We start from the raw sequence: 13,013 nt of genomic DNA, 5'->3' as shown, positions 1-13,013 counted from the left end.
GAACCCACAATGGAGAGGCTACAGACAAAATTCTCCCCAGCCTAGGACCCCAGAGTTGTACCATCTTGCTCTGGTCAAAAACCTGACCAGTATGAATTTATTACCTGGTCCTCCACTTCTACCAAGGTAAGTGGGCGTGCACCAACTTTTGTTCTTGAGTTGAGATTTTTTCCCAAGCACTTCAAACAGCCCACAGTGTTTTAGGTAAAAAGTATAAAACAGATTTATTAACTACAGAAAGATAGCTTTTAAGGGATTATAAGTGATAGCAAACAGATCAAAGTAGATTACCGTAAGTATTTGAATCAAGAATTGTCTCACCCAGTTAGATAGTACAAGCAGGTTAGCTTTTGCATACACAGGCAGGCTTCCTTCTTTCCTGCCTGGGACCAGCACTTCCCCTTAGTTCAGTCTTTTTCCTCCAGTACTTTCATGTGTGTTGTTGTAGGGAGAGTGAGGACCAGTCATGATGTCATTTCCCCCTTTTATATCTTCTTTCAACTTGCTGGAAAGCTCTTTTGCTGTGACCTGGGTCAAACACTTCCCATTGTGTAGTGCTATCTCTGAGAGATTTCTATTGTACATAGTTCCTGGGGTAATCCTTGTGCTTGTGTGCATTTCCTCAATAAGCCATTAACATTATTTGACTTTTTTATTGTTGCACCTGTTGTGGGTGTTCTCAACCTCACAACATGTTTCTGTAGCACATACATAGCCAAATTGCATAACTTCACATACAATGATACACATACAATCCAACGAGATATTACTGTCTAGCAGATCAAGACTTTTAGAATTACACCTCACAAGGCATACTTTGTACAAAACAGATCCTAATTATATGATAGTGGTGAATATGGGGGTGCCAGGGTGTCACAACATCTACACTTCAAAAAAGCCCAAAAAACAAAAAAAGCCCCACAGCAACAAGTTTTAGAGCCTGGATCAACTATGGGTTGGGTTTGTAGTACGGGACTAAAAATAGCAGTGTAGACATTCCCACTTGAGTTGGAGTCTGGGTTCTGAGACCCTCCTGCCTTGTTGGGTTTTAGAGCCCAAATTCCAGCCTGAGTAGGAATTTCTACGTTGCTATTTTTAGCCCCAAAGCATGCGCAGTGAGCCTGAGTCAATTGGCCTGGGCTCTGAGACTCACGGCCGAAATATTTTGTTGTTGTCATACGTACCCTGAGTAAAATGCTATTCACAGGATCCTCTGGCTCCCTGGCAGACAATCCACAGGTAGCCAGATTCATTTGAACAGTCCAATTAATCAGACTGTTGGTCAGGCCACTGTTCCCAAAATGGGGCCTTCCACTAGTTTTGAGGGCTCTAACAAGCTATCCCTCTGAGCCTCTGACTTCAGTGTCAACCTTTTATTTATCCATTGAGACCTGTTTCTTAGTACTTGTCATGTCTGCAAGGCAAGTATCAGAGCTGGGCAGCATTATCGATGCAAGAGCTTTAGTGCATGTTCCGCAAGGACAAGACAGTGCTCTGGACACCAAAATCCTTTCTTCCCAAGGTAAATTCCTACTTCCACACTTCCCAAGAGGTTGTGCTTCCTTCATCCAAAACCCCAACATCCAACCGTCAGTGGCCTTAGAGCATGAAAAATCAGGAAATGACAAGCTCTGTAAGGAACTTCAGATTGAACACTCCCGATGTGAGACTGCACACCCAATCAGGATGGTCTTCAAATGTTTGCTTCAGGACGGTCTAGATTTGCTGGGTGTCTGGGCAACAAAATGGCAGATGAAAATTCAATGTTGATAAATGCAAAGTAATGCACATTGGAAAACATAATTCCAACTCTACATACAAAATAATGGGGTCTAAATTAGCTGTTACCACTTAAGAAAGAGATCTTGGAGTCATCGTGGATAGTTCTCTGAAACATCCACTAAATGTGTAGCAGCAGTCAAAATAGCCAACACAATGTTAGGAACTATTAGGAAAGGGATAGCTAATAGAAAATAGCATAATGTCACTATATAAACCCATGGTACGCCAACACCTAGAATATCGTGTGCAGTTCTGGTCACCCCACCTCAACAAGGATATATTAGAATTGGAAAAAGTAGAGAGAAACAAAAAAATGATTAGGGGTATGGAGCAATTTTCATACAAGGAGAAATTAATAAGACTTGGACTGTTCAGCTTAGAAAAGAGACGATTAAGGGGGATATGATAAGAGGTCTGTAAAGTCATGAAGGATGTAGAGAAAGTGAATAGGGAAGTGTTATTTATCCCTTCACATAGTACAAGAATCAGGGGTCACCCAATGAAATTAAGAGGCAGCAGATTTAAAACAACTATGGAACTCATTGACGGGATGAGAGAATAGGGCATAGATTACTCGATAAATTACCCTGTTCCGTTCATTCTCTCTGAAGCATCCGGCATTGATCACTGTTGGAAGACAGGATATTAGGCTAGCTGAACCATTGGTCTGACTCAATATGGTCATTCTTATGTTCTTATGCTGAGGGGTGGACAAATAGATCAAATGTTCTGAAGCATACTGTTCAATCCCCCTTCACCATCAGTTACGAAAATGTCAGATGTATCCAACAGTGGACGGGGAGCCCATTTAGCTCAGTTTACAATCTGAGGTCACTGGGCTTTTCAAGAAAAGAGCTTGCACATCTGTCTGTGTGAATATAGAGTCATTCCTTTGGCTATCAGAAGATGATTCCTCCCTCATATAAAGGGGAAAGTTGTTCAGGTGGAGATGGACAATACAACCACTACATATTATGTGAACCAAGAAAGGAGACTGCATTCTTTCCACTGATGTGTGGTCAGATTATGGGACTGGGGCATTCTTCTCGAGATTTACATTTAGCAGGAGAGAGCAATAGGCTACCAGCATAATAGGGACAGTCCTCAGATTCACAAGTGGTCCATAAAGGATCAAGTAGCCCAAGATAACTTCTTGTATTGGGTCAGTCAGTGTAGACCTGTCTGCTAGAAGGTTCAACAAAAAGTGTCCTTTCTCCTGTTCAAGAGCAGTCAGTCCATCTTGGATGCCTTCTTTCTACACTTGGGATAGGGCCTTCTGTATATGCTTCCCCCATCCCCCTTTGCATTAATTGAAGAAGCAGTGAAGATGATTTGTCAGGACATGGCAGAAATGATATTGATTGCCCCAGCTTGGCCAAGAGAGTGGCGGCATACAAACCTGCTTCACCTATCAGACAGGCTTTACATGAGTCTTCCTCTGTCTTCAGATCTGTCACAGCAACAAGACAACATCCTTCATCCAGAACCACAGTGTATTCACCTTGAGAGACTGAGCTATCAGACTTTGATTAGTCTCGTTCCTTGTTGGTACAGAATGTATTGCTTAATATTACAAAACTGTCTCCTTTTAAAAGTGTTACTATTTAAAAAGGGCTGGATTTGTTGCTTGGATGCAGGGACAATCTGATTCTCCAATTTCAGCTTCCACACCCTGTATTTTGGAATATTTAATATACTTAAAATCTGAAGGGCCATCTAATTCTTCTTTAAAAGTTCCCTTAGCAGCTATTTCAGCTTACTGTGTTTTAGTAAATGGTACAGTACATTGCTGTTTGTACATGATTCTGTTAAAAGGTTTATAAAGGTTTACATCTAATCTCCTTTAAGGGATCCAGTCCCATCTTGGAATCTAAATCTGGTTTTACGTGTGCCTGAGGTCGCCCTTTCAGCCCCTGGCAAAATGTTTATTTTATTTATCGACTAAAGTGGTCTTCGTTATTGCTATGACGTCAGACAGAAGGGTGAGAGAATTGCACACCCTGAGGGCTAACTTGCCATTTATGATTTTACATAACGATAAGGTGGCTCTTAGACCTAATCAATGGCTTTTACCAAAAATAGTGTCTGAGTTTCCTATCAATCAGAGAACTAATTTACCAGGTTTTCCCCCCAGAAACCTCATGCTAATAAGTGGGAGTCTGCAGGTTTCTAATTAAAAACCCATGGTGGGCCCATGTCAGCTCGCTCGGGCTTACAGAGCTCGGGCTGCGGGGCTGTTTAATAGCAGTGTAGACTTCTGGGCTCTAGGACCCTGCAAGGTGGGGAGGCTGCAGCCTGAGCCCCGAAGTCTACATTGTAATTAAATAACCCTGCAGCCTGAGCCCTGTGAGCCTGAGTCAGCTGGCAGGGCCAGCCGCATGTGTCTAATTGCAGTGTAGACACAGCCTATGTTACATACTTTAGATGCTATAAGGATTCTTGCATGTTATTGAGATAGAACTAATAGTTTTAGGAAGTCATTTAGATTGTTTCTTATACTAAGAATCATATGGGTCATAGTGTTCCTGCTCAGACTATTTCCAGATGGGTTAAACAGAGCATAGGTCAGTGTTACAAATTAGCAGAAATTCCTGCGCCTTCTGTGGTACAGTCTCATTCTTCTAGAGCAGTAGCAGCATCTTTTGCTTATCTTAAACATCTTCCTATTCGGGAAATTTGCAAGGCTGCTACCTGGAAGACAGTGTACACATTCACTAAACATTATGCTCTGAATGTAGCTTCTAGACTGGATACCAAATTTGGCAGAGTGGTGGTGATTTAATTAGGATTCTGTTCCACCTCCCGGGTTTTCAGCACTGCTTGTCAAACTACCTATAAGTGGGAATATGCAGACTCACTCAAAGAAGAAATGGAGGTTATTTTCTTGTAACCAGGATTCTTCAAGATGACTCTGCATATTCACACTTCCCACCCACCTTCCCCTCTTTCTCAGAGTGCTATTATGGTCTCTCTGGGTTAGCGGTGGAAGGAACTGAGGAAGGTAGAGGACACAGTGTCCCCTTATATAATCTCACCCATGGAACATTCAAAAATACTGAGAAGAGGGATAGGAGGGGGCATGCATGTGCTCCAACAGGCCCTGCTTGGAAAAGGTTCTACTGCTAGGTGTCACCAGGCGGCGCAGTCTTCATAGGTGGGAATATGTAGAGCCACTCGAAGAACTCTGGTTATAAGAACCTTCATGTCTTAAAAACAAAGTATTCACATGTAAATAACAGTTCACCACTTCTCCTTCTTTGTCCCAGTAAGTGACTGAAAGAATTGTCAAAGCTAGAACAGAGGCATTCTGCTCCCATTTGTTTCAGGTTGACATTAGAGCATCTAGTCTATAATGGTACTGTCTTGGTGTAGCTAGACACAACTTGTTGAGCTATAAAAGTCAGCACTTGTCTGTAATTAGTTCCTCCTGCTTCCTCCCCAATTTAACGGGAGTTGTTGCTTGTTAATTGCTGCTGCAGAATATTCTTCCTTTTCTCTTAGAAATAATTGTCTTCTATATTTGTATAAATAAGTGATCGCTTCTGGTAGGCCTGAGCCAAATTAGAAAAACATGGGAAGCACCTCTCAAAAACAATACTCACCTGTTTTTCCTCAGTAAGTCACCTTATATATAGCTCATATGTTTTTAATTCCATCTTGTCTGAGTTTCCTTTTGGATCTGTCTCTTTATTTACATTGTTTTGTGGGGGGGGGGTTCTTTTTCTGCCATGGGGATAGATGTGGTAATTTGTGCACAAGTATTGTCCAATGAATGTTTGAAACCCTCCAAATTAGAAAAGAAGAGGCCATATTGGCCAAGACAAAAGAAGAACAAAACTACCCTGACCTTAACTTCCTCACTCTTCTGCAGGAAGGGTTATGAGAGATGCATTGACTAAGAGGTTGACTTACAAGAAAGGATTCAAGTATGTTTACTATTTTGAGAGTGCTAGCTTTCTTAACGACCAGAATCTGTAAAGTCCAAGGACTCGCCTCCCCTAGTAGCAGAACCTCATGTGGGGTGGTTTTTTTTTGTTTGTTTTGGTTTTTTTACATCTTCCGCAATGAAGATGAACCCAGCCTATTTCTACTGCAGATGTCATTTAGGCAATCTGATTGGCTAATGTAGAAATTGTCACCCATTAAAATATTTTTAAATGTCTATGCTTTCATTTTATAACTGTTTAGTATGAAGAGGAAAAAGTGTGTTTCTGGAATTAATCAGCAGGTGTGATGCTCCTCAATCTAGCCTGAATTCCTAGCACATCATTAAGCATTGGAAAATGTCCTTTGTCTAGATTTTAATTGTTTAATAGTAAATTATTCTAATTGCTTCTTAATTTGTTTTCAATGCAATAAATAAATGCAATGTAGAAACATTACATTAGAGAGTTTGCATGGCCTGCAAATAAGCATTTGTGTTATAATGTTAATATGTGTACCTCTCTTGAATAGGAATTGCAGGCTGCTTTGGAATTGCAATGTATTCAGAATAATCAAATGTCAGTGGCCTTAGAGCATGAAAAATCAGCAAATGATAATCTCCGTAAGGAACTTCAAATTGAACACTCTCGATGTGAGGCTTTACTGTCCCAAGAACGAAACAAACTGACAGAGCTACAGAGAAATTTGGAGGTTGAGAAGAATCACTCCTTAGAGCTTTTGAATGCCTTGAACCATGAACGTGTTTTGACGGAACAACTGAGTATGAGAGTAAATGAAGATTCTTCTTGTAAGCATAAAGAATCATTGCTGGAACAAACCTTTGTGCAAGAACTGCAGGCTCAGTTGGATGAAGAGAGATCCCGTGCTATGGAGCTAGCTGCTATAATTGAGAAGACACACCAGCAAGCCATTCAATCTAAGAGGCAGCTAGAAGCTGAGGTACAAATGTGTTGTGAAGAAACACAAAAGGAAAGAGAAGTCAGTACCAAGTTACGAGCTACACTGGAGTCTCTTCAGAGTCAAAAACAGGAGGTAATCCGCTCCTTGGAGATACAGAGGGAAAGAGAGGCAAAACTGAAAGCTGATTGGGAACAATTGCAGACACTTTTCAGGACAATGAAAGAACAGGAGAAAAGCAAGAAAGAAGAAAGGGAAAAAGAGAGACGACAAGAGCAAAGGGCAGAATTTGAGAAACGGAAGGAATGGCAGAAAGACAAAGAGAGACTGGTGAGATTTTCAACTTCAAATCTGCCATTATATTGAAATAGCCAAATAATTTTGCTATACTATATGGTAGATCACAATATGTAGAATATATTATTTACTAGAGCTTGTGTCAAGTATTTCATTTGTGGAACTGATCAGAAAACCTTTGAGGGAGCCATTTTCTGTAGAAAATGCAGTTCTGTTGAAATCAAAATGCTTTGTGAAATCGTGTTAAAGTTCACCAATAGTTTGTTTCACAGAAAAAAGGAGAAAAGTTCCAACGGGTATCCCATTCTGACTGTCAAACATTTCATTTTGATTTTTCCTTTTTAAGCGAATTTGTTTTGAATTTTTATTTTGTATATTAATATATATTGTAGTATAAAATAAAAGTTGAAATCAAAATGAAATGTTTTGATTTTTTTGAAATGAAACATTTTGATCTGAAGTGAATTTCTGGGACAAATTTTCTTTTGTGAAGAATATTGAAATGTTTGGGTTTTGTTCCAAATCAGAGTGAAAACAAATTTCGGAACCTCAGAATTCCCAATGAAATGGAATTTCCATTCTACACACAGCCCTATGTGTTTCACTTCAATGGTACATAGAAGTCTCTTACTTTGGAAGTCACTTAAAAGCCCACCTTAGGGACAGTTCCCCATTTCTCAAGACATCTTTGGGCAACCTATGCTGTTTGTGAATTGCCTTGGGTTTGGGTAGTATGTTGTCCATGTGACCATAGGGTTCCTTGATGATGTTGAGCAAATCTGGGCACATGGGGGGGAGTCGGAGTGGGATCTTCATCCTTGGAGTGGAAAAGGCATCTAGTGTTGACCACATTTCTCCTCTGCTGATCAATCCAGAGTCTTGGAGACTGTTAATTTAAAAAGTAGAAGTCCTCTGTGCTGAAAGGGCAAGAGTGACTTGCTCAGGTTCATCATTGTCCCTTCCGTCCTCAGAGTCCTCTCCCTCCTCCGATGGACATTTCTCTCCTTGGTTTTCAGACTGTGATTGCTGTCTCCTGCAGGACTAGGAAAACAAAGGAGAGTGTGTGTGTGTGTGTGTTGGTTTTTTGTTGGGTGGGTTTTGTTTTTTGTGTTTTTGGTGGCTGGGGAGTTCCTCTGTTGAAGTGAAGCACTGAGGTGGGACTTGTCTTTGGGACCCTGCCTCCTTCTGGAAAATCTCTTCGGGGGAGGGGAGTGTAAGTGCACGCGGTGCCTGCTCTTGACAGGGCTGTTTTCAGGAGTGTTTGCCACAGTCAGATTTTTCTCCTTTGTCCGTGTCCGAGGAAGGAGATGAAGGGATAGGGAGTGGCTATAAGGGGGTTACAGGAAAAATGACCCCTTGAGCAGGATCCCTGTGCAGCCAGTTGCTCCTGAGGCTTTGTTTGCTTTGATAGAGTGCGGAGGGAGCATACCTGAATGTAGCACAGTGCACAGGTTCTCATAGTAGGTCATGTGCATTGCCTGGCATGCAGCTGCAGTGAACAAGTCTGATCTTGCTCCTGCGCAGTTTTTGAATGGGAAAGGGCTCTGAGGTTCAACCCTAGTATATGGAGAAGTGACCCTGGGTCAGGAGGGGCAAAATATCCCAGCTTCTGCCTGAGAAAGCACATTCTATGCACAACCTCCCTGTCCTTGGGAAGGACTGCAGCAACCATCAGAGAGCAGAAAACGGAACCTGCTGGTTCAGAGGTAGATAAGCAGGCGCTTTGAGGGCCAGGCTGCATTGAGGGGATGGTTCTGATGCCAGAATTGTCTTTGGAAGAGTCTCTCTCTCTCCTGTCTGTGGCAGAAGAGTAATTCTATGTGCAGGGGACTGAAGCAGAAATTAATATTTTAATTTTAACTTTTTTTAAGAGAAAACAATTAGACAGGGACCCTCCTCCTTGCAGTATTCTCTGGCTATCTGGTCTCAAAGGCTTGTTCTACATAGTTCTATCGGCAAGGGTGCACATCTTAGGGAGAGCTGTGGTTGTTACTTAGTAATATCTATCAGTGTGGTGTTTACTGGCAGTCTGTACATGTAAATTACCGATGACTTCTTATTCTTATTCCAATAGCATGAATTGGAGTTGCAACACCAGCGGGATGAACACAGAATCAAGGAGCTCCAGCAGACACTGGCAGAATTAGAGAAACAAGAAAGAAATCTTGCCTCTCAGAAAAGTCAGCGAGAGCTTTCTTCATGTCCTATAACAAATGATTCTAATGCCAACGTGGCCGTAACAGCTGAGACGGAAGCACGGCGCCTGCAGCAGCAGCACCTTGAGAAGATCAGGCAACAGTTGCTTTTTGCTGCTGTCCACCTAAATGAATTCATCTATAAAACTGTAGATAAGTGAGTAGTGAGACTATTTAAATCATTTTAAGCTATTGTTCTTTGAAGTAGCTTGCACTGGCCACCGTTGGAGACAGGCTGCTGGACGAGCTGCATCACTGGTCTGATCCAGTATGGCAATTCTTCTGTTTCTTAATAGGATTTCTCACTTCTCTGAGTTTGCACAATAAAGGCTCGAGTTTCAAAATGTAGGCCTCTGCGCTAAAACCATATCCGGCACTAGTTTGAATTTCCTACCCTAGAAGTTAAGAAACATTGCTACTCTCAGCCCACCACAATTAATTATGCCTCTAAAGTTCCAGAAGTAAAAAGCTCACTCTAGTAAAAAGTTATAATTAATGTTGTAGTCTTATCTAAAATAACAGCCAACAAAGCCACTTACTGAAAACATTATAATTTGTATTTAACAGAACAGTTAATGATTGGTCTGCATCAAATGATGAAGCTATAGCATCTTTACTGCATACTTTAAAGGAGCTGAAATCAGAGTTATTGACCTCTTCCACACCTCTGGTAAGGGAGGCAACATATATATGTTTTATTTTAATATACTTCTATTTCTGCTTTTGTTTGCAATTTTACATGTAAACTGCAACTTTGTACAACTTCCAAAGGAAACTAACTCCTCCCTTCCCTTGGGGTCTGGGGGGAGGGGGAACAGTTTAGTCCTTTTATCTTAACTTTGTTGTGTTGATGTGTGTTAATCTTATGGTATGTCTACACTACCTGCCAGATTGGCGGGCAGCGATCGATCCAGCAGGGATTGATTTATCGCGTCTAGTCTAGACACGATAAATCGACCCCGAGCGCTCTCCCGTCAACTCCTGTACTCCAGCTCAGCGAGAGGCGCAGGCGGAGTCGACGGGGGAGCAGCAGCAGTCATTATTCACGTAGCTGAAGTTGCGTAACTTAGATCGATTCTCCTTCTCTTCTCCCCCCCCCCCCCAGTGTAGACCAGGCCTTAGACTCTTACTGGCATTGCTATTGCAAAGGCTGCTTCTCAAGTCGGGCAGTTTTTTTCCCCTATGGCACATGTTGCTTCCTGTTTTATAGGCATCCAGAGACAGATTTACCTTTTAGCAAACTTTTCAGTAGTTTTCCAAAAGCACAGTTGTGGCTTGAAGTCACAGGAGGAAGGATTTAATTGAAGCATCCATAGTATTTTGGATATTGTATTCAGTCTAGGAATAGTCCAAGACCCAAGTTACCTAGTGCAGAAGAATTTACTGGGTACAAAAATATGTCTCAAACTAAATATAGCTTTAAAATCTTCCAAAAATATTGCCCTGTCATTAAGGTCCTTTCCCTAAGTCATATTTCAATCCAGTTCCGTGTAAATGGAGAAGGAGATCCCCTAAACCCAACCTGCCTAGCCTTTCTTAACTGCTTTAAACAAAAAGAACAGGAGTACTTGTGGCACCTTAGAGACTAACAAATTTATTAGAGCATAAGCTTTCGTGGGCTACAGCCCACTTCTTCGGATGCTGTAGCCCACGAAAGCTTATGCTCTAATAAATTTGTTAGTCTCTAAGGTGCCACAAGTACTCCTGTTCTTTTTGCGGATACAGACTAACACGGCTGCTGCTCTGAAACCTGCTTTAAACAAAAAAGCCTAAACTTGACTTTGTGGCTATAGCCTGCCTTTACCACTCTTTCAATAACCTGCTCCTAGAAAAACCTTGTGAGAAATATTTGAAGATGACTTTTGAGAACCTATCCCTCTGACTCAAAATCTCTGAGTGCTGTTTTTATAATTAGATCAGTGCTACAGAGCACAGTCTGAGAAGAAAACTTGCTGTTTCTCCATGAAGAGCTGGTCACCTACCGCCAATTCTCATTGTTTCCAACTGCTTAATCACATTAAAAGAAACAAAAAACCCACAATACTTTCCTTTTATTACTTTTCAAGTAAGTAATTGCTGTAGTTGTCAAAGGGATGTTGTTGATCATAATGGGAAGGTTAGTGGAATGTGTGATTGTGAATGGAAGGAGAGTAGTCCATGAGACAGTCATAGAATCATAGAAATGGAGGACTGGAAGGGACCTCTAGAGGCCAGCTTGTCAACCCCCTTGCATTGTGGCAGAACCAAGTGTGCCTAGGCCATCCCTGACAGATGTAGGGCCAACCTCTTCTTAAAAACCTCCAGTGATGGGGATTCCCCAACCTTCTTTGGAAGCCTATTCTAATACTTAAATCTTTCTAACTATAAGGATAGTTTCCTTATATCATGCTTAATCTCCTTGCTGGAGATTAAGCACATTACTTCTTGTCCTATCTTCAGTGGACATGAAGAACAGTTGATCATCATTCTCTTTATAAAAGCCCTCCACGCATTTGAAGACTATCATCAGGTCTCTCCTCGTTCTTTTCTCAAGACTAAATATGTCCATGTTCTTTAACTATTCCTCATAGGTCAGTGGTCCGTGGGGTCCTGTGGCTGAAGCCTAGAGCCCCAACACCCGTGGCGGGACTCGCAGCAGCTGGGAGCTGCGGGGTTGCAACCCTGAGCCCTGTACTAAATCCAAGAGCCCTGGTACTGCCACGGGGCTGGGGAGGGGGGAGGGGTAGCAGCCGGGAGCCCGCGGGCTGAAGCCCTGAGCCTCGGTGCCACTGTGGGGCTGAAGCCTCAAGCCCTGGGGCGGGGGTTGGGGGGGGGTAGCAGCCAGGAGCCATGGGCTGAAGCCTTGAGCCCTGGTGCTGTGGCGGGGTTGAAGCCGCGGTGCGGCGGGCTGAAGCTGGAAGCTGTGGCTGAAACCCAGAGCCTGCCTGCCTCCACAGGGCTAAAGCTGGGAGCCAGGGCTGAATCTGAGACCCAGTGACCATGCTGAAGCTAGTCGGAGGCTGCAGCCTTGTGCCCTGCAGGTGAAGCCCTGCCCCCCAGCAGGCTGAAGCTCAAGCCCCAGCTTCCTGCGCGGAAGGTCAGGGCTCAGACTTCCGAGTCCGCCCCTGGGGTGGGGGTGACCCAGCCTACCAGGTGAGCCTTAAGGCCTTCTGGCCCAGCTCTGGCTCTGCCCCCAGAGACTTTGCATGCGAGGGCTCACTCCTTGGTTTCTACCCTTAGCCCAGTGAGTTTGACGCTAGCCTGGCAAGTTAGCTAGCTCCCTTTACTGGTTGTAAAGGAGCTAGTTCGACAGGAGCAGGACAAGTTCCACAGCACAGGAAAAAAAATTGTAAGTGTAAATAATAAATACCAGATACGGATAAATTTTTAATTCGACCATCAGCTTCAAAACAACAAAATCCACAGGGCGATGATGCCGAACTTCCTTCAACAAGTTCAACCACCATAATGCCTGAAGAACATAAAGGAAGTGATGTGAGTAAGAAACATAAAGCCGCTGTTAACCTCACAAAATTTAGGAAATACGAAGACAGGTATTTGAATTTTGGTTTTATTTGTTCCGGAAGTGGAGGTATCACTCAACTGCAGTGTGTAATTTGTGCACAAGTATTGTCCAATGAATGTTTGAAACTCTCCAAATTAGAGGCATTTAATTACAAAACATGATATCTATAAGGATAAGCACTGTTCGTTTTTTGAACGAAAGGCCAAGGAACTGCGTGATACTAAAGCAGTAATGAAATCCACAACTAATGCAGATAAAAAGCTTTTAAGGTTATCCTACATAGTGGCACAGAAAATTGCAAAAACAAAAAAATCACATACAATTGCTGAGATTTTGATAATGCCATGTGTTATGGAACTAACAAGGGAAGTGTTTGGAGAGAAGGCGGCCAA

General features: G+C 42.5%; 1 protein-coding gene across 1 annotated transcript in view; it reads left to right on the top strand.

Annotated features, from left to right (window-relative positions):
* PCNT (pericentrin) overlaps positions 1-13,013 on the top strand; it is a 251,434-nt gene that overhangs the window by 217,918 nt on the left and 20,503 nt on the right. Inside the window, exons 47-49 of the mRNA XM_065413237.1 lie at positions 6,238-6,954; positions 8,996-9,273; positions 9,684-9,786. Coding sequence (XP_065269309.1) covers positions 6,238-6,954; positions 8,996-9,273; positions 9,684-9,786 — 1,098 coding nt within the window. The remainder of the gene's footprint in view (positions 1-6,237; positions 6,955-8,995; positions 9,274-9,683; positions 9,787-13,013) is intronic.

Source organism: Emys orbicularis, chromosome 11 (assembly GCF_028017835.1).
Source record: "Emys orbicularis isolate rEmyOrb1 chromosome 11, rEmyOrb1.hap1, whole genome shotgun sequence".
NCBI classification, from domain to species: Eukaryota; Metazoa; Chordata; order Testudines; family Emydidae; genus Emys; species Emys orbicularis.
The sequence above is the reverse complement of the archived record's forward strand: the minus strand, read 5'-3'. Positions and strand labels throughout refer to the sequence as shown.